Source organism: Molothrus ater, chromosome 30 (assembly GCF_012460135.2).
Source record: "Molothrus ater isolate BHLD 08-10-18 breed brown headed cowbird chromosome 30, BPBGC_Mater_1.1, whole genome shotgun sequence".
Taxonomy (NCBI): Eukaryota; Metazoa; Chordata; class Aves; order Passeriformes; family Icteridae; genus Molothrus; species Molothrus ater.
In genome coordinates, this window is record NC_050507.2 from 566,526 (window position 1) to 592,019 (window position 25,494).

The following is a 25,494-nucleotide window of genomic DNA, read 5'->3' on the forward strand; positions in this document are numbered from 1 at the left end:
CATTCTGCTGCAGCAGAATGTGCACTGCATTGCTTCTGGCTCTTATCCCACTCTCTCCCAACCAAACCCCTCACAGGCTCAAGTGACAACAACTTAAATTAAAAGCAGCTGATAGAAAGGGGGAAAAAACCCTCAGTTGTCCTCAGCTGCCCTTGAGAGCCACCTGGAGCCAGAAATGGAAGTGAAAAATCCCTGCATGTCCTTATTCCTTTTGCCAGTCCTGTTTTAATCCCTCCTCAATCTGAGAGCAGAAACTGCTCATTTGAGTCGAGCAGCAAACCACGGACACACAGTGTCACCTAGTGGGGCACCAGAGCCAGCCCGGGCTGCCTTCCAGCGGGAGCACCGGGAATTCACCCATCTTTTCCCTCCAAATTTATAGATGGAGAGCAGCCCTGAGGACAAGTTTGAGGTGCTGGACATGCCCCAGGAACCCCCCGAGCCTGGGCTGAGTCCCCAGCACGGAAAGCAGGGGAAGGGAGAGGCTGCTCCTGTGAGACCCCACCTGCAGAGCTGCCCCCAGCCCTGGGGCCCAGCACAGGGAGAGTCCGGGGCAGGCACCAGGAGAATCAGAGGGATGGAGCAGCTCTGCTGTGAGGAAAGGCTGGGAGAATTGGGATTGTTGAGCCTAGAAAGAGATGATTTGGGGTGACCTCATGGTGGCCTTCCAGTGCCTGAAGGAGCTGCAGGAGAGATGGAGAGAGACCTGGAGTGCCAGAACAAGGGGCAGTGGCTTTCAACTGCCAGAGGGCAGGGTTAGAGGGGATGTGGGGAAGGAATTGCTCCCTGTAAGGGTGGTAGGTCATTGGAATGGATTTTCCAGAGAATGGCTCATCCCTGGAAATGCCCAAGGCCAGGTTGGTCAGGGTTTGGAGCAACCTGGGCTAGTGGGAGGTGTCCCTGCCATGGCAGGGGAGGGAATGTGATGAGGTTTAAGGTCCCTTCTGACCAAAACCATTCCATGATTGCATGACAATTCTCTGACCCTTTAAACACTGCCTCTTTGTGAAACAAGATCAATCCAGACTTCAGTTAAAACGGAAATGACCCAAACTTTATTGAAGGTTTTGTCATTAGCAGAACTGTTAAGAAAGCAGAATATTTTACACCTCAAGAATCATTAAGATCTAATTCTCTTGAGAATACAGTACAAATAAAAGCTAATAATAATAAAAAAGGACCTCCTCCTCCCCCCATTCAAGATTTTATTATTGTAAAATAAATGAAGTCAAGTTAAAAAACGTTCTGATCTTCAACACTGGCAATCTGAAAGTGTCACTGATTCCAGAGATTTTTGCAATGCAGCACAATTTCACAGCTATAAGGAAAAGATTTATGGCAGCTTGATAAAAGTAGGATTTCAGAGTTGTCAAAAGGCCTTAAAAATCTTATCTGCAGTTTAAAATGATGATGAAGAACTCCAAGTAAAAACAGAAATGACAACAAAACAAACAAAAGACTCCACTTCAAATGTGTGTGAAATGCAGAAGTAATGCCCTGCAGGCTGCTCCAAAGTGTTCACTTGTCTTTTGCAGAGCCTGCACAGCGCCTGGGATAGCACTGAAATACACACGGTCCAGCAACGGGCACCGTTCCAGTTGTGCAGGGACTCCTCAACCGATCACAGGCAGGTTTGAGACAGAAATTCACATTGCACTCCGTTTAGGATGCTTTACTTGTTGGACACTACACACAGAGATGCTTTTATTATTAAAAAAAAAGCCCAGTTGTGCCCTTTCCATGTATTAAAGTGCATTTAGTGACCATTTTAAAGCAGGCCAGAAAGTCCCTTTGAAGTTGGTCCCTAAGCACTGCAGTAGCATTTGGAGTGGTAGGGGTGGTGTGTTCCAGAGGCCCTGTCCCACACCAGCATGGCAAGTACAGTGGAATTCCATAAACTGTTAGTGAAATACCTATTGAAGCTCAAAGGGATAAGAGAGAACAGCTCTGTTCTCGTGCTGGGGACAGACACTACCTGCTGAAGCTGTCCCACAGCCAGACACTTGTTCCATGCACCTAAAGAATTTGCAGGCTTCCAGAGTTTTCTAGCTGAGATAATTTGTATGTAGATTCCCTTAATGCTGATGTGCAGTGCAGCATCACTTCATCCAGGAGAGCTGTTTGGTAAAGCTAAAAATATCCATTTCAAAAGGCCCAGCACCTTGCAGCAAGTTTTCCAGTAAAAGGCCAATTTATTCGTCATCATCATCATCATCTTCATAGTAGCGATTCCTTTTGATCTGTTCTTCCACAGATAGATCTTCCACATCTTCACCCTCCCAAAAACCAACGTCTTGGGATTTGCGATTCTGGTTTGGAGATGATTCCTTAGCGGTCACAACACTGCCTAAGCTGGAATGTTTAGGAGAATTTGGTTCAAGGAGTTCTTCCTTTGGAATTTCTGGCTCCTCTGTAGCGTGTTCTTCCTCATCTGTGTCTGCATTCATCTGGCCATTCTCTACAATGTTCTGCTCTGCTGTTTTGGTACCCAACAATTCCCGCTCTTCCTCCTCATTTTTCTCCCCGGAGTTCTGGATGTTCCTATGCTCAGCCTTCTTTTCCTTTTGCTTTTTCTCTACGACAACCTCTCTCTCCAGTTCCTCATTCCTTTTCAATGTGTCTCTCTCTTCCTTGGAAGGAGATGGTGAATTCTCTGTTTTATGGCCTTTAACAGATATTGTTCTAAAGGAGGCTGCGACTGTAAAGGGGCGACTTCGCTCCTTCAGCGAGGAAGATCTCCTTAACTTTTTGAGATCCAGATCCACATCCTCCTGCACATCGGGCTTGGAAATCTCTTCTTCTGGAGGCCACTTGGGTTTGAGTACTTTGATGCCCTCATCTAAGGCACTTCCTTGGATACTTTGGTCAGATGGAGGTGGCCAGGCAATTCTGAGCTTTTTTGTTTCTGCTGGTCTTTCTTCCCTTTCAGGCACAGCTGAAGCTTTTGCTTCCATACTTGCTGCCAGAACTCCTACTTTTGCAATCGGGGCATCCTCTACTCCTGGGCTTTGTGGAGTGTCTGGTGAATTCACACCATGGACGGTTTTCTCCGGGGATTCTTCACATTCAGTTTTACCTGCCCACAATTCCTTATGCTGCTTGTGTCCAAAGCCCTCATCATAATTGCCTTTGGACTTGAAGAGCTGATTGAAGTGAGGCTTGCAGTAGATGCTCCCACGCAGAGAGGCGTAAGTCCCGAGGCTGTTCAGGAAACAGATCAAACGTTACAGCTCAGGGCCACCAACACCAGCATGTTCCAGTTGTGTTACACAAGAGAGATTCAATTTCAGTCCTCCACATGTTCAAAAAACAAGCTTGCAGCCCTCGGGGTTTGCATGGCTCTTTCTAGGAATTCTTTACAAAGCTGGACATTCTATTTTTCCCCACATAAAATTACATTAAGAGTTTTAAAATGGCATCAAGTGCACCAGGCACTGGCACAAGTAGGCCTGTGTTACCTCTCCCACACAAATCACTGGATTATGGTGACTTCCAGCTCAGCTAGGCCTGAGCAGCACCTTCCTCAGCTGTGACAGGAAAACTGACTTCCCAATTTTCCAGCCAAGGGAGCAGTGCACATACCTGAGTTTGCTGTTGCAATAGGAACAGCGGAAGCAGCTGATGTGAAACACCTGCTGGTTGGCAAAGAGCCTTTCCATGGGGTACACAGTCTTCTGACACCCAACACAGGTTTCCTTCATTGGCAACTGGAATTTCTATAGGGAAAAGAGAAAGTTTGTTAACTGGAAAACACATCAAGTGCTGGGGACTTGGCGTGGGTTCATGCACAGCTTCCTGAACTCTCAAGAACTGCAGAGTTCACTTTCTCTAATTATGGTGCAGCAGGGTCTGCTGGGCAGTGAGAGGCTACAACAGGCCCATGGGATTGCTGTGGCTTGACAGGGAACCAAGATCTCACCCCAGTGAATCCCACAGCTGAAGCAGCACATGCTGAGCAATGGTTGGGAAAGAACAATGAGAGCACTAAAACTGAGCCTGTTCCCCAAAGCTGTCTCATCCTTTCCTGCAACCTGGTTTTATTGATAGGAGAATGATGAAGCATTCCAGTTGATTACAATCAGTGTGAGACTTACCAAAATAATAAAAATAGTGCAGAAAAAAAAAGAATCTTGAAATGGTTTGGGTTGGAAAGGACCTTGAAGATCATCTAGTTCCAATCCCCTGCCATGGTCAGGGACACTGTCCACCAGAAGAGTTGAATTGGCCTCACAAAGTACAGGGTGGGAGAGGAAAGGAGGGAAACAGGCTGCCCAATGGTTTGAAATGTTCCATTTTTGTTAAATCTTTTCTCTCAAAGAGGAGGAAATAGTCTCAGCACCAGTACAACAGCAGGAAACACTCCTGGCTTCACTGGTAAACAATTCCAGCTCTATCCCAAAGAAACCCCACTCAGGTTTCAGGACTCACAGCGCCCCAAACTTGCTCAAGATTCAAAGATTCAAAGTGAGCAGAGCTTTGAGGTTAAACAGCTACAATTCTTATGTGCTTACTGAATTTCCTGAAGGTTTAGTGCAAGGATAAACTCGAGCACTGAGGAGTCGAGTGTCACTGCTGTGCAGCCATGATCACAGGTTTGTTTTCACACAGCATCAAGGAAGCAAGAACATTGTCCATGAGAAAAGGTCAGTGGATGCCATTTACTTCTTGAAATCTATTAACACTGGCCAATGGGGAGGGATTGGTGGATAAATTAAATAACAACTTCACAGGATAAATTAAATAACAACATTGGCATTTTGAGGCTGCATGTTGATTACAAGTGATGTAGCAGCCCAGCCTCCACTCCAGAGTGTGCTCAGACATACTTATAAGTGTGGCTTTTCCTTGGCAAAGAATTACCTGCTACAGACTTACAAAAAGATTTACGGAAAATCTGATGGCTAAAGAAAAAGCAGGAAGGTCACAGGAAGACATCATCACAGAAATTTATTTATAACAGTCTAGAAACAATGGTTAGGAATGAAAGTTCCAGCATGTAAGGGCAGATTGCTGAAGATGGAGCCAGCTCAAGTCACTTTGTCACAACCATAAAGTTTGCTGCCAATTTAATTCCATTTTAATATGTATTTCAGGGTTTCCAGGCATTGCTTGAAGTTACAGTAGATTAAGGTTCTGATGATAACAGCTTCACTAACAAAATTCAGAATTCCTTTTAAAAAGGAATCCACAGTTTCTAGGTGCTGCCAAAACTCTGCATCTTGAGTCACTACACAAAATCTCAAAAAAATGAGATTTACTGATGCAAACAAAAATCTAATCCCCCGTGCTTGCCACGTGGAGCAAGGCAGTAAAAATTTGCTTGCCCATCAAAACATTTTCTCCCTAAAGCTCAGTTTTGCACGGTGACACAACAGTGCTGGCACGTGCTTCTGCAATCACATCCCCATCCAAGGAGAGGGACTTACTTGCATACAATGAGCCCTATGAGGCGTTTTGGGCTGTGAAGAGACAGAAATTCCTTTCCAGGATACTACAAATAGGAGCTACAGGAGGAAGATGAGGCCCAAGAAGTATAAAAAGGACTTGAGAGAAAGCTGAGAGTTGAGCTCACATTAGGAGGGAAGCAGAAGGCAGGAGGAGAGGTTAGGAACCAAGAACAGGAGACAGAAGCTGGAAGAGACAAACAGGAACCTTGCATGAATAAACAGAAGCTTCTGTCTCACAGAGTGCAGCATCTAAAGCTGTAACTGGGCAAAAGGCTAAAATGGTTTTGATAATATCAAGAGAAAGCAGAGAGCACCAGGACATGCAGCTTTTGTGTCACAGACTAGGATCACACAACTCTCAGTGGCAGCTCAGATTTCCCATACTGGCATTCCTCCCTTGCACACTGGCAAGCCAGATCTCCCCAGTCTCTGAGCCCAGGGCTGTTCCTCCCAAAGATGGGGAAAACAACAAAAGCCCAGTTGTTTCCTTAGGAGGGAGCCAGGAAGTGTGTGGCAGCCTAGGGAATCAGCATCCCAACCCCAGACAACACATGTGATGGGCAAACACAGCCTGAGCAAAATGTCCAGTGCTGCCATTTGTTATCTAATCAGATTAGCAAATACATCCCTGAACCAAAGTTCTCCATCTGCTTTATCGCTCCCTAAGGAAACTGTAACATCCAAGACTCATTACTCAGAAAGCCAAACCTGATTTTTATAGAGTCAGGCACCACACTGCCCTCACTATAAAGTTACAACCAGTTGCAGTTACCTTGGGAACAGCTGGAAGAGGAGCAAAGCCAAGTCCCAGCTTGCTAAAGGCTCTGGAGATCAGTACCAGGACCTCAGGGCCCATCTCCAGGAGCACAGACAAGCCCTGAGACCATCCCCTGCCCAAGCCCCTCTGCCACACTGAACTGGCACAGGGCTGTAACAGAGACAACAAATCCCACCCAGTCTCTGGAAAAAAACCTGACTGCTTTGAGGTGCTTTTCCACCATGAATTCAAGTGTCCTCACAATCACACTCTGATGAGAAAGGAGCAGGTATTGATCCAGTTACTGCCAGACCTTTATGCTTAAGCACATTTAGGCTTTTCAGTATTAAACAGGGCCATCAGTTGGGTTTAAGCTTCACCAGGTGTGAGGATGAAGAGCTGTGTTACCTTCACGGCTTTTGGAGGAGAGGCCTCTGTCTGCCCAGCTGCTTTAGCACCAAGGTTCTGCTGCTTTGAGCTGACAGGTTTCTGAGCTTCTGCCTCGCTCTCTGACTGTCCAGCTGAGGGAGAAAAGGCAGTTAGAATGAATTTAAACTCTGGGCAGCTTATGCTCACCAGAGCCATCAGATCTCAGTTCCAGTTAAGTGGTGAGGGAGCTACACTTAAAAGTGTTCAATCAAGGCAAAAGGAGTTATAAATGTCTTAAAATTACAGCTGCAAATGAACTTCTAAACATGAAAGAAATTATTATAAAGTCTGTGCTAGGCCCAGGACAGATTTTTAGTACAAGACAGTTTTTATTAATTAATCACTTGATAGGGCTCACCATGGCCATCCTCCAGCAGACCAGAGTGCAAAGACAAGCTGTTCTCACCTCCAGAAACCTGTAAGAGAAAATGAGACAATGAGAACCTCTGACCTTCTGAGATCTGAACAGTCATGGCCCCAGGAAGGCACCAGGCAGTTTGAGACAGGGAGAGACCTGAGGAGCTCAGGAAGGGAGTGGTGTTGAGGCACAAGAGGGTCCAGCTGAGTGTCAAGAGAGTCCTTGCTACAAGGCAGACACCCTCACAGGCTTCACACATACAAACATCAGATTTCTGGTTTCTGGAACACCTTTATTAACCCTCAGAAATCTTGGTTGATTTGCTGAGGTTCCTCCAAGGTTTTCTCACTTACAAATCCCTTGACCCCAGCAGCACATTTACTGGAAATCTCATGGCTCCCTCCATCATTTGGCCAATCTCTGACATTCAGCAGAGACTGTGCTCTTGGGGAAAAAAAAAAAAATCAAAAAAAACCACCCAAAATTAAAAAGAACACCTGAATTTAAAAAAAAAAGCTTTTTTTGAACCATAAGCCTGTTCCAAGGTTGGGACAAACATGTCAGATTTTCCTTGTTCATCCTCCTCCAGAAACAAATCAGTAACTTTAAAAAAACTTTCAAACTAGAGGAGTTGGATCTAAACCAGTTTCAAATACTACACAGATAGTATTTGTTCATAGCATTGTTTAGCATGGAAAAGACCTTTAAGATCATCAAATGCAACCATGAACAAAACCTGCTACAGATAAAGCTGTTGATGTAGAACTCTTTATTAAACTTGGCACTATTGCTATTAAATCAAATAGTTTTAAGTAGCTACACTGAGGAACTAAAGTACTCTAACAAGATTAACTGCAAATCATCACTAATTCACCTTAATGATTGAAAAGTCCATTGCAAGCAACTGAAATTTGTAAATGAAGGAGGTAAGGAGGAGGCAAAGTTACACATATGAACATCCCTGGTCTGCTGAAAGCAGAGCTGACCCCAGTGTCCTGGGCAGAGCATGAACGTGTTCTGAGGCTGCTGAAGTCACACACGTCTGGCACTGAATGTGCCACGGGTGCAGTGTGAAAAATGACAGAGTGAAGTGTCTTTTGTTTCCTTTTGCCAGAGGATTCCCATTTCTGACGCTAACGACAAGCAGCTTTAATTAGGCTCATTTCCAAGTTCACCGCGTCCCTTCCAAAGGACAATCCTGGCTCCCAAACAATGCCCTATTCAGGTTCTCATTGCACCTGGACACCTCAACAAGTAACTCTGCAATTACAGCTGAACACAAGAAATTTCATTCAAACCTTCCATTCACAGCTGGGAGATATTCTGATTTAACAGGTGCTCTTTTAATTAACTCACCTTGGAGCAGGAAGCAGCCTCGACCAGTCAGACACGAAGCTGCTCAGCTGTCTCTGAGGAACAGCTGAAAGCAAAGATTTGGCCCCTTGCCCAAGGAAGGCTGAAAAGCTCTAAAAGCCCTCCTGGCATTAAGCTGCCACGTGTTCAGCCTGGATGGAATACACAGTACCCCAATTATTATTCAGCTACTTTTATCCCGTCTGCTGTCCCCAGTTCAGGGAACAAATGCTCAAGTCCAGTTTACAGAGTCTCAATTTATAGCAGGAGCTCAAAACCAGGAACCAGCCCAAGCTGCCATTCTCAGCTACCCTAAAATTTAGCTACTAAATGCAGAAGAAACAGTGACAAACTCCTTTGACTTGGGTCATACAAAGCTGCTCATGAATTTTTTTTAAATTGGTGGGGATTTTTTAGTTTATAAAAAAATCCACCATAAAACAAACCAACCAAGACAGAAAAATCTCCCAGAAAACTTATCTCTAGACATTCTCTTTCACAGACAGTCTAAAAAGAACAACTTCAACAGGAATTTTGCAGCATGTAACTAATCTGCATCAGCTGCCCAATTCCCAGATGGCATGTGGAACATGGAACCAGTGTATCAGCTGTGCTTCCACAGCCAGTTCCACTCAAAATGAAGCCCTTGATCTCCACCAGCACAGACATCTTACCTTCTCCCCATCCTGACAGGAACTGGAGTCCTCAACTGGTGCCATATTCTCCTTCTGCCCAGATTTGTAATTCTTGAGTTCACTCTCACTGGCTTGAATCTCACTCTATAGGACAAAGCACTGGAAAGGTGACAGGTTCTTTTCCCCTAAGAAAATACTTGCTTTCTGTTTTTCTTGAGATGCTTAAAGAACTGTTTTTCTAGTATGTGGAGTGAAGGAGGGGCCATTAGAACGTACAGACACTTGTTAAGTGACATATTCTAGTGAGGGAACAGGATTAGGCTGTAGGATCTTACTGTGCTCTAAGGAGGTAATGCCAGTGTTTTCCTGAGCAACCCTTTTCTTCCAAATCCCTGTTTAAAATCATTTAAGTATTCCCTGCTCAATGCACATCTTCCTTTTCAAGAAAGGTAAACTTTTCACTTGGAATGACAAGTATTTCCATACAAGCACTGCCTAAAGTACAGTGAAATTGCTAAATACAATATGACATAAAAGCAAATCCCACATTTGCTTCAATTCTAGTCAAAACCCCGACTCTGTTTTCCTGAGATCTTTGTTCTTGATCGACTGACTGAAGACTTTCACAGAAGGAGCTTTCAGACTTTAAAACCAATGAAATCCAGTGAAACCTCGTGTTTCTTTCATTGCCCCAGGACACAAGATCAGTGGAAGCCTCGTGCTTTTCACAAGGCATCTTCTCTGTGACATGAAAGAGGAAGAGGCACATGCCAGCACTAGCATCTTCCTGCACTGGGAAACAAATCTCCACAAAGCCAACCACATCTGAGAGGTTCATAGCAAATGTTGGGATTTTAATGCTTAGATCTCTGTATCTGCTGTCCAGCACCTTTCCCTCCCCTTCCAACACACAGAACCGATTGTTCCTCATCCCTACTCAAACCAAGTGTCCATCAGGTTTACTCCAGGCCTTGTTATAGCCCTAAAATAGCTGTTCCCAGGAGATTCTGGCTTTCTGGCTGGCCCAGGTATGAGAAGGGCAACACAAACACACTTCCATAGCAAAAAAGCCCTGGTTGCTTTGGCAGCAGGGAAGGAGAAGATCCCAAGGTTAGGGGCACAGTGGCACTGCAAACACTGGCCTCAGGAATCCCTGGCTGCTCCCTCTCACTGCCCTCATCCACGTGCCAGGTCAAACTGGGAAGAGACTGTCCCCAAATGGGGCATCCTGAGAGCATCAGGCTGGACTGACACTAAACCAAGAGCACTGGGGCTGCAAACAGGAGCCTCTGCAGAAATGGCAAATCTCTTGCCATCAGGACAGAATTCAGTTACTCAGCCACCACTCTAAGCCCCAAACTGGAAAAGGCATCAGGAAATGAGCCCAGGCAAGGCACAGGAGGCAGAAATGGGCAATTAGGTTAATCAGATTTGTTGCAGTGGCTGCAAGGACTTTCCACTCATGCAGGGAAGGTTTTACTGACCCTTCTCCCACAGCTGGGGAATCTGACCCATGTGCAGATGAAATTCAGGAATCACTTGAGCTCAGAAGAAGCCCTTGGTTCTCCACAGAGACTCCTGGAAAGCAGGCTCTCCTCTGAGGGAGAACCAGCACTTCAGGCTCTCATTTCCAGGGCAAGTTTTCCAACTTAAAAAGGCCTTTTCTCTTCAAATCTATTGCTCTGGTTAATAAAGGTAGTACTTGAGCAATATAAGTTCCCATCATTCAGCAAAAATATCAGAAACTTCCAGCAAATGTACCTAAGCAGTTTTTAACAAAAACTGAGATTCCTGAACTTCCTCAGCTGTAACACCTCATTAATTGTTCAGCTCCTGGTCAAATATTTGCAAAACAGGCAGAGGCTCATTCACTGCAAGAGTCTAATTGGATTCAGAGAGTGGTGAGAAATCCTGAAGGGAGGTAAAAAGTGAGGAAGACTGACTGGAGATCCCAAAGCTGCAGGCCAAGAGATCCAAGTTCTGAGCACTGTGTGGCACAAAGTGACCTCACCTCACTGTGCCTCAGTTTCCCACAGCTTAGAGCTGCTGCACAACATAGAATTGAGTTTTCTTTTTTAAACAAAAACAACAAACATGTAGAGAGCTACAGACACTCAAAGTAAAAGAATGTCAACCTTGCTTCAGAAGGACCTCAGTCAGGGTGCCAGCAATTAATTCCTTGGAAAACTTTCAACATTATTCCAGGAAGATGCAAATAGACTTATTTCTTCCTGCAGAGAAGAGGCAACTCTTCATCAGAAATTACTCCTATGGGCACAGAGTTATTTTCAAAGAGAATGGCATTACCCTCAAGCAGCCTGGTTTCCTCAAGAGCTGCTTTCCAGTCTCAGGCTGGGACAAAAATTCACTTCCACACAAACCAAGACTTACCATGGGAATGATGCCTGAGGAACTGCCCTGCTTGGACACAGCTGCCTGGTACTTGGCCAGCCTGTCCTTTATGGATGTCTCTGATAAACGGGGCATGTCCAGGTTCTTCCTGGTCTCTGCCTTGTCTGGGCTGAGTCCTGGACTGGTCTCTACAAGATACCCTGGTAAAAAAAACCCAAACATGAATAACAGATAACTCCCAGAACATTCACTAAGATCCTTTTTGGGGAGAATAAACACATTGCCCTTCTCTCCAGGATCATGCCAGTGAGGACACTGTGTGTATCACTAAGAGTGAGACCAAAGGGAACAGCTGCAGCTGTGCCAGCCATTGCTGGAAACCCCAAAAGATTGCAAATGGTTTGCTAGAAAAAGGTCTCCAAACAGATAAAAATGCATAGTTTTGTTTAAATCAAAGCTCACAGTAGCTCCCTGTGTCTGGTCAGGATAGGAGGGATGAGGATTGAAGGAAGGAGGCAGAAGGAACATTGACTGTCTGTTCACTGCTTCCTAAATTACCTTGACTATTAAAACTAGCTCTAGGATTGAGACACAGGAAAGAATGGGCTGTATTCCTTAATTTGTTGGTTATGCCCTGTGCCTTGGTTTCCCATGCTCAAGAGTGGAATGGTTTAAAACTCCCAGCAAGGTTTCAGTAATTTAACAGGATGCTGATGGACTTCCTTCCATTTTGGAAAGGGCAGAAGTTACTCCACAGAACCCTTGGGACTGGAAAAGCCCTCCAAGAGCAGCGAGTCCAACCTGTGCCTGATCCCCACACCTTGTCCCCCCGACCAGAGCACTGAGCACCACATCCAGCTGTTCCTTGGACGCCTCCAGGGAAATTTCTCTTGTGTAAAGTAGAATTATCTGTTCAACAGAGCCCAACCCAACCCGCCCAAAGGCCAGCGCTGAGGTTTCCTGACCTGCTGTGCTGTGGCTCCTCTCTCCCTGGGCAGCGTCGCCGTCCTCCGGGGACGGGCTGTTCTCCGAAAGCCGCCTGCCCGCGCCCGCCCGGCGCGGCTCCCGGGGGCCCTGCTGGGGACAGACCCTCCCGTCAGCGCCTGGGCACGCGGGGATTGCTCGGGGTAATCCCTTCAGAGGCACAGGTGTCACTAGCAAAGCTGCTTTGCTGGAATAAACAAGGCTAGCGGGTAACATCTTATTTAACCAATATGAAGTTTGATCACAGAGTACCTGACCCACTGTCACCTGGGAAACGCTTTCTTGAAGAGGTCGGTCAGTGCCCTTTGGAAGTTCTCTTGGTTTAAAAGGACCACAAAGATCAGATTTTTAGGTCAGTCACACTACAGATACAAAACTTCAGTCTAGATTTTTGCATTTCATGCAATTTCTGTTGAAGCCAACAGTCATGGTCATTGTGTGAAGATTTAAAATCAGAAAAAGGATGCAAGGAACAACTTATCCAAAATCTGCATTCATTTTCAGCCACAGAAAAAGGAATTAATAGGATTGCAATGAAAGTTACCTAGAGTTATTTGTTTTGATTTGGACAGTTCATGCATTCGGTACCAAATAATTCCCTAATTACATCTGATAAGGCCGAAGCTTAAGCAGCAGTGTTAGAGATAAATATTCTCAGATCTCCAGGATAATCACTCTCTGCTGCAGGGCTGGACAGGGTGTCCTGGTAGCACCACACAGATGCTCTGGCTGCCTCAATCAGATTTTATTCTTATTTGTTGAGACAAACTCCCCAAGTCTAAATCTCAACAAAAGAAAGCACAAAAAGAAATTTCTACAGCTTTGATAAAAGTTGTTGAGCACAGTTAAACTGGACTCCATCAAGGCAGGACGTATTCACAGCTGAAAGTCAGCCTATAAAATCCTAGAAGGTGCTGGACCTTTGTTGTCTCTCTAGGAAGAGTTAAATCACAGTTGGAAATTCAGATTGAGGCTAATGTAGAGAAAAAGGCAGGTTTGGCAAGATGCTCCAACCACACATTCCCCCTCAGTTCCAAAGACTTTCTTATTTGCTGGTCACCAAACTGAAGGAAATTCCAAAGTTTTATTTTTGCAGAACTGCAGTGTAAGATAATCACTATGAAAAATCAGGCTGCTTTCCATACAAACAGCAACTTCACCAGGAAAGGAAATGCAGCTGGAAAACCTCATTTTCCATTAGCACAGGAAATAGTTTCTATTTCTGTGGTTTAAGACTTTGGTAACTTTTCTTACTGGAAAAGAGCTTTAGCTCTGACAAGTCTTGTGCTGACCAATAGGCTCAGCTCTGGGAGTGCCTGCACACTTGTAAAGACTTGCAGGTCCCTCATTCCATGAAAACTATTCTTAGATGATTATTCAGTCAATGTCCCCTTTAACATCACCCCTAGCCCACCAGCCTGGGCTTCTTGCAGCTCAGAAATGTGGGCTCCAAAGGGTCCATCAGGAAAAGTTCAAATCAGCAGCAGCAGATAAAGTGCTCCTGCCCTTTGCCACCTCACATCTGCAGGTGTTACAACTTCACCTGAAGAGCTTTTCTGTGGGTGAGCTGCAGAACACAGAGTAAAAATCCCAACAACCAGAATGCAAAAGCTTTAGGGGTCAGGCGTAGTTCAGTAAACATACAAATATTCAATAAATCTATATATATCCTACAAATATCTGTAGGTTTTATATCAACAGTTTTATCTTGAAAAAAAAAAAGAGTAAAAGGAAATGTTTAACAGAGAAGATAAGAGACTTTCCATATTACAATGGACTGACCAACTGCAGGGAATCAGCAGGATCATGGCTCATGGAAGGTAACTCCTCTCACATGGAGGAAGCCCCCTTAGGGATTTGTCACTCTGTGGCTGGGCCATCATTCCCAGGGCACAGCTTCTGCTGCTTTGGAAAGGGGACAAAATATTCCTGGTGTGTGGAAAGCCCCAAGTTCTCAGACTTGGGCAAGTGCAGAAGCTCTGCTGTGAGCACAGGTAAAGCTTCACCTGGGGCACAGAGTTGGGCAAAAACCCAAACCAAAGTCACACCTATTTCATTACAAACCCAAACCAAAGTCACACCTATTTCACTACAAACCCAAACCAAAGTCACACCTATTTCACTACAAACCCAAACCAAAGTCACACCTATTTCACTACAAACCCAAACCAAAGTCACACCTATTTCACTACAAACCCAAACCAAAGTCACACCTATTTCATTACAAACCCAAACCAAAGTCACACCTATTTCACTACAAACCCAAACCAAAGTCACACCTATTTCATTACAAACCCAAACCAAAGTCACACCTATTTCATTACAAACCCAAACCAAAGTTACACCTATTTCACTACAAACCCAAACCAAAGTCACACCTATTTCACTACAAACCCAAACCAAAGTCACACCTATTTCACTACAAACCCAAATCAAAATCACACCTATTTCATTACAAACCCAAATCAAAGTTACACCTATTTCACTACAAACCCAAACCAAAGTCACACCTATTTCATTACAAACCACCTGTGCCAAACATGACCCTGCCATGAGGTCACCTACACCCCACAGCCAAGTTTTGCCTTAAAGGAAAAACACAAACCAGCCTGGAGACAACTTTTCCAGAAATGTTGCAGATCTGATCCTCCTTCCCCCGGGTGTGCTTTCACTATCACTTACAGGAAGAATCCTTTGAACATCAGGTCTTTTATCAGTTCCAGTCTTTGCTTAGTGCTGAACCAATCCAGGCTGCCTGGCCTACCCCTAATGGGATTAGAGCAGTTTGTTTCCATGAAAATGCAATAAAAGATCTGCCTCCTATCTATTGCAAAGGCAGAGCAAGATCTGAATGAATGAATGAATAAATGATGAGATTTTAATTATAATCCTGAAAATGACAGTAGGATTGTTTAAAGGGGGAGATGGAATCAGGAAATCCAGGCCCTGCCCAGCAAGCATGGGAGATGATTTATCAGCACTGCCACGAGCCTCCAGCCGTGGTGCTGCTTAGTTCACACACAGGTTTTGCCAGCAAAGCTCTGGCAGCACCAACACATCAAGTCTTCAGTAAAGTCCAAGGAAAACTGCCATCTCTCAGCTGAATTTACAGTTGGACTCAGTGACAGAAAGGAATTTTCCACCAAAACGGTTCCATGAAGCCTCGCTCAGGAAAAAGCACAGGAAATAAATGGGAGAGGCAACTGCAGAGCTGCAGTGCTGTCGTGGCTCCCACCTCACCGAGCCACACCTGGGTCCCACAGCACCTACTCCCTTCCCTGCACTGACCCAATCCTCCCCGCACAGATCAATTCCCAGAACTGAGGAATGGAATTCCAAACAGGCCCCTCTCCCCCACATCTGAACTTCAGAACCCTCCTTTTCCCTTCTACCGTAACAGATTAACTTGGAATAGGGATTTTGAACCGAACCTGAGCAGTTTTGTGCCTTCTGGATGGCGTTTACTGGCTCTAGTTAGTTTTCAACAGTGTTTGAATTGCTAAACTTGACAAACTATCAGTTTCAGATTCGCTCAGCTCCAAAACAATTTATTCCCCAGGCTGAGATAAAGTTACTCGAAGCCCATCTGCAGAATTCCTGGGGAATTCTGAGTGATTAATCCTGCAGCAAGAGTTCAGGGAAGGTCTGTCATGGGCAGCTCTCATACCATGACAAAGACTACAAAAATTCAAGTTGTGAAATGACTTCACACAGACCCAAAATTCCCTTTAACACCGAGTTGCTCCTCTGAGCCCTAAATTGTTACATATTGAAACAACTTTTATCCAAAATGTGTTTGCTTTAGTCAATACCTCAAGAAAAACCAGTCTCAGTAAAACAAAGCCAGGAGGAGAGGAAACTATGAGAAAACTGGAAAATCCACCAGCATCGAGGCCTCGGGACCGTGTTGCAAGTCCCCAGCATATGCAACTCATTTTGGAGTTAAGCAATTCCCCCCGGGACACGCCGGCTGCAGTCCACATGCGGGATCAGATTTCATGAGCAGTTGGAAGAAAAATGCGAGCCCTGAGCATTTGCAAGTCAAAACTAGTGAGGGCAGGAGCTGCTCTGGCCATCTCGGCTTCGTTTTCCCTCAGTGAGATTTGTTTTTTCGATAAGAAACATTTTGTAAGACACAAAGATGAGGGAAGAGCGAGGGAAGGATGGGAGGGAACTCACACTCTATGTGTGTGTGAGTTTGTGTGATTCATACTGATACAGATATCAAAAACTCTCACTTCTTATCTCGACTGCAACAGTCCCGATTGCTGAGCTCACTTCAAACTCTCTTACTTTTCATATATTAAAAAATACATAAGTACCTACATATGCATTTTATACAATTCATACTTGCACACCTCATTGTAATCTTCACACAAGACACGAATAATGCCTACTTGCTTTACAAAACCTAAGAAATTCCATACTTATTTTCCCCTCTACCACTAAACCCTATCAAAGCAAATTCACTTTACTCCAACGAGCAATCACGAGCTGCCACAACTCCGAGCACCGCGCACATACTTGCGTGGCTCGAGTAAGTTACTAACAGCACGATGTTCTGTTTTCACTAAAACAATGAACACAATATTTGCAGAGTCAATAGCTGGAGCCACTCCCTCCCGGGATTTTCCCGATGCCGCGGAGGCAGCAGCTTCAGTTTCTCCGAGATCGGGAGGGACAGATCCTTACCTTGGGCTGAGGGGCTTCACCCTTCTCGAACATCATCTTCAGCTTGCTCAGGGGCACGTTGTACTTCTCGATCCTCCCCGGAGACTCCGACCTCTCGCTGCCCTCGGGCTTTTCCATTTCGCGGGGCTCTCTCGCGCAGTTTTCCGCGGTGCCGCCCTCCCGGCAGCGGCCGCGGGGCTCGGCGCTGTCACCAGCGGGGCACTGCGGCCGCCCGGGGGCAGCTCCGGGCCCCGGCGATGGCGAAGGGGCGCGCCCGGTCCCGACCTTGTGCCGCACCTCGGCGCCGCTGCCCCGGACCGCTTCCCTCCCTGACTCCGCTCCCAGCACCGGATTCTCCCACTTCTTCTTCAGCACGCTCAGATTCCCCCTCGTCAAGTGAGCGGGCAGGTTTTCTGTGTTCTGCAAAGAACAAGGAGTTAACTGCAGCTCTCCGAAGCACTTCCTTTCCATGCGGGAGGAAGCTCAGCACCGATCCCCGCTCCCGGCCAGCTGTGAACAGTTACAGCTGTGCCACATGGAGAAAGCATCCAGGATAGGGAAGGAAGGAGGGGGGAGAAGAGAAAAGTCAGGAGTAAGGCAGGAAGTGAGCAAACAGGAATGGCCTTATAAGGCAAAAGGGAGTCAAACCCCAGGAGTTAAATGCCACACAAAAGACCTGAATCCACATATGAAGGAAACGGGACTCAAATCCACACGAGGAGGGTCTCCAGTCCCAGAACAAGGCAACGGGAGCACAAGAGCCATAGGAGGTGGCTGGTGTGCCAAATGCTGCAGTGTCTTCAGAAGACAACACTACCAGGCCTTCCAAAAACTACAAATTAGCTCTCAGAAACCACTAAATCCTTGGAGTTACCTGTTTCTGCAACACTTCAGTTCCTAGAGACCCGCCCAGGATTTTACACCACGCAGCCAAAGCTCAAGCCAAGCGCCCACAACAAGCATCCCTCTGCTCCAGTTTAAAAATCACCAGTAACTTGCTGGGATTTCTGTTCTATTTCACTCAACCCATTGAAAGCACCACTGGGGACACACACCCACCCCCCCAGAGTCACTGGCACTGCCTCAGCCCCAGGGGAACACCCGGAGCAGCATCACCTCCCGTCCAGCTGCTGCCAGCAGTTCCCTCTCCCCAGAGCAACAGCCCAGCCCGTGCTGGAGCCATTCCAACCCAATACCTGCCACCATTGCATGTTTCCTGTCTCTCCCTTATGGAGACCACTCCAAACTCATTGCAAGTGGAGCAGGGCTGCCAGGCTTACAGGAATTAACCAGCATTAGTGGCTATATTGGGATTTAAGTCTCTCACCCTATTACTCTTCTGGTCACATTTTGAACGCTGCTTTGCAAATTGACTTGAATCCACTTACACTTCAAAAAAAAAAAATCAGTGTGTTTGCTGACTGCATTGAAAAGAAAGCATTAAAATTGTAAGGGAAGTGTTGTAATGGAACAGAAATATTGAGAATTGTGTGATGGGTTTCTGTGGGAACACCTCCAGAATCTCAGCACACTTCCTAACACAAGTCCCTCCTGCTTGAGATTTGCCCGTTCCCTGATCACAGGAAGATTGACAGACACAAGCACAAGCATTGAAGAAAATTTAAGACTGAAAAGTAATTTTTAGAATGCTTATTTTATCCCACCTACATCCCAAACAGCAGCTCCCCAAGCATTAGAGAAATCAAGGCAGCAACATTCCCATGGATCCTGAAAATACTGGCAGTGCTTTAAAACACAAATTACCCTGGGGACCAGGACAAAGCCCTGCAACCTTTGTCAGCCAAGGCTCCCTGACCTCTGAACACCTGAATGCAGTGGAGGTTACAGGAAGGAATGTGGGGCTGTAACAGAGCCAAAAAGGTTGGTGCTGCCTCATCCAGGGGCATTTGCAGCCCTGGGAGTCCCTTCAGAGAAGATCCTACAGCTCTCAAAGACACATGCTGGATTTCAGGGAGGCTTGGAGGCTCCTTTTAAGCACTTCTAAATTTAGTTAAGAAAGGAAGAGGCACCACACAAGTGCCTCCAGCTAAGAACAGGAGGTGGGTACTCCTGGCTTGTGGTTAACTCATTTTGCCTTTTGCTTAGGAGAGAACTGGTGATTCAACACAGCTTTGGGCAAGAAACTTCATTTCCTTTCCTTTCCTCCACACTGAGAAAAAGCATGAAGCAAAAGCAAAGCCTGTGTCTAAGCCAGGTTTTCTGTAGGATACACAGCAGCAATTTTGATATTCCAAAACTCAGCTGTCACAGCAATATTAATGCAGGTGATCCATCCTGATTTCAGGCTGTGCTTTTCCAAGGAAACAAACACTTATACAAAACACTTACACTTCTCTTCTTCTCAGCAGTGGCTTCTTCAGCAGCTTTCTGATACCTTTGAGAGAGTGAAAAACAAACAAAACCCCAGTTTTAACCAGAATACTGAATGCTCCTGAAGACAGCTGAGATTTTTCTTCCCCCACTCCCTGGATGAACTAAAAGGAGAGGCTGGACAAACAGCAGCAAATAACACAAAGCCAAGTGACAGACACATTTTCAGTCATCCAGTTTACAATAATAACACCCATTAATACTTTTCATTCCCTAAGCACTCTGATTCCCAAATAGAGACAGTTTACCTTGGAATAGCTGTATTGTTTCCGCCACCCAGCTGTCTGCTGTGCCCCCTTGCAGGAATAATTCAGCTCTTTATATAGCAGCTGCTGAACCAGAACAAATTCCAGCTTGGCACATGCCGAAAATCTCCCTAAGTGCCAGAGGATTTTACTCTGTGGGCTGGGAGCTGCCCCCATTCAGCATTTGCCTCCTGGGCAGCTGAGCCATCACAGCCCTCTGGAGATAAGCCACCCTGGATCATGAATCAAAGTCCTTTAAGGAGCTGCAGGGAACTCCCAGCAATCTGCGCTCCCTCCACAGTCCTCACTGCTTACTACACTGCACAAGGTGACTGCACTTGGCCTTTGAAATACGAAAATTAGTGACAAATTTTGCCATATTAAAGGAGAGCTCTGCCTTTCAGAGAGAAGGAACCCAGCGTCTGCTTGGGCAAAGGGCGTTTCTGTTTTCCTGATTTGTGGAATTCTGCTTTTGACACAGCAGTGAGTGTGTTGCAGGCTGTTGCTCCTCTTTAACCAGTGCAAACACACTAACCCACATCTCTGCACTATAAAGGGTCCAAATTTGAACACGAGGTGCTGAGAAAGTGATGCTGGAGGAAGAGGGGTCAATACTGGAAGAAGAAACAAAGAGGAGCACAGATGAAAGTCAAGTAGCACCTGGAAAACAGATGATGACTGAGGAGTCCCAGCCCTCTCTCTGAGAGCCAGCCCAGCATGGAGCACTTTTCTAATCTCTGCTGTTGCCTTTTGTGCCTCTGACCTGACAAAACTGATTATGTGGGATGGAGAAAAACATTTTCACATACAAATATTTAATTAACAGCACTTAAATGTCACGCTCCTCCCTGTGGGCATCAGGGTGGCAAAGCCAGAGAGCTGGACTGTGTTTTTCCAAGGCACTGACCCTGCCTATGTAGAGGGACACTACTTGATTAAGGAATAGCAGTTTGGATTACTTCCAGTAAGCCTTTTTCAAGGGATTATCAACATTTAGCAAGATGACCAGGTTCTGTAATCAAGCTTCAGCGAGTGAATAAATTACCTTAACAAGGTGGTGACAGCAAACAGCTTCTCCCTGAGCCTGAGCTCCACAGAGGAACTCTGGAGCTGTGGGTGTGTAACTATCCCTCTCCTGCAGATTCCATAAAGTTCGCCCCACTTAAGATCCAAATATTCCAAAACTTTGTTACACTATTAAAGCAAGAACCTCAGACTCTCAGTTCCCCAAATTCCATTGAAAACCCCAGCTGAAGCCTATATAATCCCTTAAGGAAATAAAGGCTTTTGCAGGGAATGCATTGGTTATTAGCACTCAGCTTTCTCAGGGTATACAATATTTATGGTTTGAGTTTAACCTTTTATCCATCTCTCAGAGAAAAGGGAAGCTTAATATTCCTTTTCTGTCTAAGTCAGGAGAGGTTTAAGGTGGATATCAGGAAAAGGTTCTTCCCCCAGAGAGTGCTCAGGCACTGGAAAAGCCCCTCAGGGAATGGTCACAGTCCCAAGGCTGCCAGAGCTCCGGGAGCATTTGGACAACACTCTCAGGCACAGGGTGGGAATGTTGGGGTGTCTGTGCAGGGCACAGCAACTGCGAGAGCAGCAGTCCCTGCTCAGGGTGGCAGCTGTCACCCACACACAGCTGGTGCTCTCCAGCCCCACAGCACTTACTTGGAGAACCTCTCCGCGAGGGCCGAGGACTTGTTCTTGTTGACCAGGGAAAGCTCTTTGGCAGTGATTTTCAAAGACTGGGAGGTCCATTGCCTTCTGTTGAACGGGGAAGGCTCCATCTTATCTGCCCAAATCCCTGCTCAGGAGGAAGGAACAGTGTCAGCAATAGGAGCTGTGAGCAGAAAACAAGTTCCACCAAGTGATTTGCTCCCAGCATCTCAGTGCCACCAATCCTAAACCCCTCAGGATCTCATCCATTACCTGACTTTAAAAAGGCAGCAGATAACAGTTATAATTTCCTCTGCAGATGCCATTGAGATGGTGCCCTGATAAAGCCGTGGGCACAATGGGGAGCTGTGGACACAGAGGATGCCGGAGTGACAGTCCTGTGTCACACACACAGAGGAGCTCCAGGAAGCCCCAAAGTGCCCTCGCTTGTTCCGGTTTCAAACCAAATGTGCTGGCATTTATGTAAGAGGGTTTGAGTTACGAAACTAAGAGGATGTAATTACTATACAAACATTTTTCATTCACTCTTGTGTTCACTCTCAGCACAGCAGCGTTTCCTCTGTGAGCTCAAACAAGTCTCGTGTTCATGGAGGCAGCTGTGCCCCTCCTGTCGCAGTAGTTACCATAATATCAGTTAAATAGTATTAATTACCTAAAAAACAGCTCCAACTATCCCATCCTCCTGGAAACGGGAAGAGATTTTGTCAAGCTTTTCACCACAGAAGCCAGCAAGACTGTATCAGATTTATTTTTTACATAGTTTTCTTTCGTGGAGGAGGAAAGGAGGGGAGATTAATTTAAAGAGTTCTCTGATAAGACAAAAATAAAGCCTGTAGGGAACGCCTTTCCTTTTTTCCTCTTATATTTTATCCCTGCTCCCATGTCACACAATGCCTGTGGCAAGGGCGTGAACTGACCCTGCAATACCAACTCCAGGCAGGCTGAGCTCTTCCTTGCATTTTCCATTAATTCCTTTAACGGATTTGCACAGTCACGGAACTCTGGATCCAGTGTGAGTCCAGGTCTGCTGGACAAATGGTCACACACAAACACCTTCAGACAAGGTGCAGCCAATCCAAGGGAGGAAAGACAACGTTTCTGAAATCCTCACAGGTACAGAACGCACCTGCTCAGAAATGACAGGGATGTGGGATTCCGCAACACCTCAGTGCAGGAGAATTCAGGGGCACGGGCAGAGTCTGGCAGCTCCCAGTGCTGGAATGGGAGCCCTGGGAACAGAAAAGCCTCTCCAGTGCTGTTCCCTGCCTGGAGCAGGTGAACACATCTCTGCACTGGGAGATGCAGTCAGGAAGAATGGTCCTTTCTCTCACATTCCATAATTTCTCTGATGTCCCGGAGAGAACAGCACACCATGACAGGACAAGTTTTATCAGAAGAATGATTTTGGTGGCATTTTCAAACGTGCAGGTTGAACTACTGCTGCGAACAAATGACGCTGGTTTTGTGGGGATGTTGAAACAACTGAAACCACTTATCAATGTTGCCTTTACAGGTGCAGCCACCTGCAGCCTCAGCCTCGGAAAGGCACACAGCCCCTTCCAACCAGCAAGAGAAACCCAAAGTGGGGTCACTTTGTGAAATTCCTGCATCACCAAGTCCCCTGTAAACCTCCATGCAGGCTGCACTGAGAGTGCTCTGCATTTGACAACAGCACAAATCACCATCCACAAAGACAAAGGATCTCATTTCCAACTTCTCTCTTTTTAAAAGTCATATTCCATACACGAATAAACCCAGTATTTCTGTGATGCAGAATGTAGCTTCCACTCTCAATCCCCAGGAGCCTCAGAATACACACAGAGAGATTACAGATAGAATTTACTGCTGGAAAATCCCACAGAAAGAATTCTGTCCGTGTTAAAGACCAACGCTGAATGAGCCGTGTCGTGCCACAGTTTGAACTTTGTTTTATGACTAATCTCGAGCCAAAGGGAGCTCACCTGAGGCCCCGCTGCAGTTTAAATGGCCTTTCACAGAGCAGAGTCAGCTGTGCCCAGGAAACAGGAGCGGGGCATTCATCAGAGCTCCCCTGGCACACGGAACAGGTGCTCATTGACACACGGAAGGAACAGCTCAGTAAAACACTGAGAAACAAAACTGAATGTAATTGTTTGGAAAATAACCCCGGTCTGGATGCCTGAGCATCCCGCTGCATCTCCAACCAGCCCTGTTCAGGGCTGCATCTTCTCCCTATTGAGTTCTTCTGTTTCCCTGCCATTCTCCATCAAAGCCACAGGTACATTGAGTTAATCTGGCCTGTTTAGGCAAAAATCTCTTATAAAGTCAGTACCTGCTGCTGGGACATTCAGCTGGAAAGAGAAGCAGCCTATCTGGAATCTCAGTCACTAGAAATGACATGAAACAGAACTCTGACATGCCTTGAAACTTGTACTCCCACATTTTTATGCCATTCCACATTCTTAGCACTTTCTCATTCGTTTACAGTTTCGGTGTATTCAAGTATCTCTGGGCTTTCTTTAGTGCTCTGAGTAGTTTACTCAGAGAAATTTCAGAAAATACATATTAAGATTTAAACAAGACTATGAATGTCCTGCCTGCTGCAATGGAAGCAGGTTCTGTGGAAGGTGGCACAGAGACCAGAGGAGATGGAGACAGGGATGCCAGAGGTGTGCCAGATGTTAGGGAAGGGAAGGACTGTGATTGAGCCACAATCCAGCACAGCACATCAAATCTACCTCTAATAACTTCATCCACAAGTTTAACAGCAGAATATAAATCCCTCTATGTGGAAAGATTCTGAAAGGAAAATTGATAATGCTTGCCCAATGCTGAAGTAGCCTATTCATTACAAGTGGCCACAGGCACGGGCCACCCACGGGCACCACGCTCCAGCCCCGGGCACGAACCCGCCGAGAGGCTGCGGGCAGCGGAGAGCGCGGCCCCCCGAGCCCCCGGCCAGCCGGGCCGGGCACGGGGAGGGATCACGGGAGCGATCACCGGAGCGGGGCCCGGACTCACCACGGCCCCGCCGAGCCCCGCGGCGGCTCCAGCTCCGGGCGGCTCCGCTGTCGGGGGTGGGGGGGGAGGTCCCATGGCTCCCAACCCCCGCCCCGCGTTCTTATCCCGGCCGCACCGGGGGGAGAGGTCCCCCCGCACCTGTCCCGCCCCAGCCGGCGGGTCCCGGCACACCTGGCCCGGCCCGGCCGGCAGATCCTAGCGCACCTGTGCGCCGTCCTCCCGCCCCGCCCCACGTACCTGTCCCGGCGGAACTCGGGAGATCCCAGCGCACCTGTCGCAGCCGAAACAACGGGTCCCAACGCACCTGTCCCGGCCGAACCGGCGACTGCACCTCCGCGCCCGCCGCAGCAACGGGCAGCGGCTCCGGCCACGCCCCGGCCACGCCCCCGGCTCCATTGGCCCTTGCCCCATGGCACGGCCACGCCCCCGGCCACGCCCAGAGCCCTCGGGACACGCCCCGGGCCTGGCTCTGTCCCCCTGGTTTGGCTCTGTCCCCCTGGGCTGGCTCTGTCCCCCTGGTTTGTCTCTGTCCCCCTGGTTTGTCTCTGTCACCCTGGTTTTGCTCTGTCCCCCTGGCTTTGCTCTGTCCCCATGGTTTGGTTCTGTTCCCCTGGTTTGGTTCTGTCCCCCTGGCCTGGCTCTGTCCCCCTGGCCTGGCTCTGTCCCCCTGGTTTGTCTCTGTCCCCCTGGTTTGTCTCTGTCACCCTGGTTTTGCTCTGTCCCCCTGGCTTGGTTCTGTCCCCCTGGCCTGGCTCTGTCCCCCAGGCTTGGCTCTGTCCCCCCGCTCGCCTCTGGCCACAGGTGCTCCCCAAAACCGGCACAGTGAGAGTGGAATGAGTGGTCTCGGAGCTGGGGTTCGACCCCACCGTGGCTCCCGAGGGCTCAGGAGGGGCTGTGCTGGGGGAAGCTGTGCCCGTGCCAGGTGTTTGGGTCTCCTGCAGCTTTCATTTGTTTGGAAACAAGAAAAATTGGCTTCAGCAGCCAAATGAGACAGCCAGCATTCCTGAGACTTAGAACATCCCTGTGTTCCTTAGCAGGACACCAGTGCTGTCCCTGGACAGACTTGCAGCTCCTTGAGGGATTTGTCTGAACAATTAATTGTGTTTCTTTAGGTGTTTCTAGTTCTTTCCTTGTTATTCTTCCTAATGTGTCAAGTACCAAATTCCTGAGTAAAAACAAACAAAAAAAAAGT

The 25,494-nt window shown here is 46.9% G+C and overlaps 1 protein-coding gene across 3 annotated transcripts; it reads right to left on the reverse strand.

Moving 5' to 3' along the window:
* Window positions 1-1,032: 1,032 nt before the first annotated feature.
* LIMA1 (LIM domain and actin binding 1) lies at window positions 1,033-24,612 on the reverse strand. 3 transcript variants are annotated; one of them, XM_036399987.1, is made up of 11 exons: window positions 24,540-24,612; window positions 21,294-21,429; window positions 19,336-19,381; window positions 17,008-17,406; window positions 12,297-12,405; window positions 11,371-11,531; window positions 9,019-9,123; window positions 6,992-7,049; window positions 6,613-6,725; window positions 3,583-3,716; window positions 1,033-3,201 (listed from the first exon to the last, which is right to left on the reverse strand). In XM_036399987.1, the coding sequence occupies exons 2-11, from the start codon at window positions 21,410-21,412 to the stop codon at window positions 2,193-2,195; spliced, it is 2,253 nt and encodes a 750-aa protein (XP_036255880.1). In that variant the 5' UTR covers window positions 21,413-21,429; window positions 24,540-24,612; the 3' UTR covers window positions 1,033-2,192. The 3 variants fall into 3 exon arrangements, with proteins under 3 accessions (XP_036255880.1, XP_036255879.1, XP_036255881.1); XM_036399986.1 differs by having other exon boundaries at window positions 12,297-12,408; XM_036399988.1 differs by lacking the exon at window positions 9,019-9,123 and having other exon boundaries at window positions 12,297-12,408.
* Window positions 24,613-25,494: the final 882 nt, after the last annotated feature.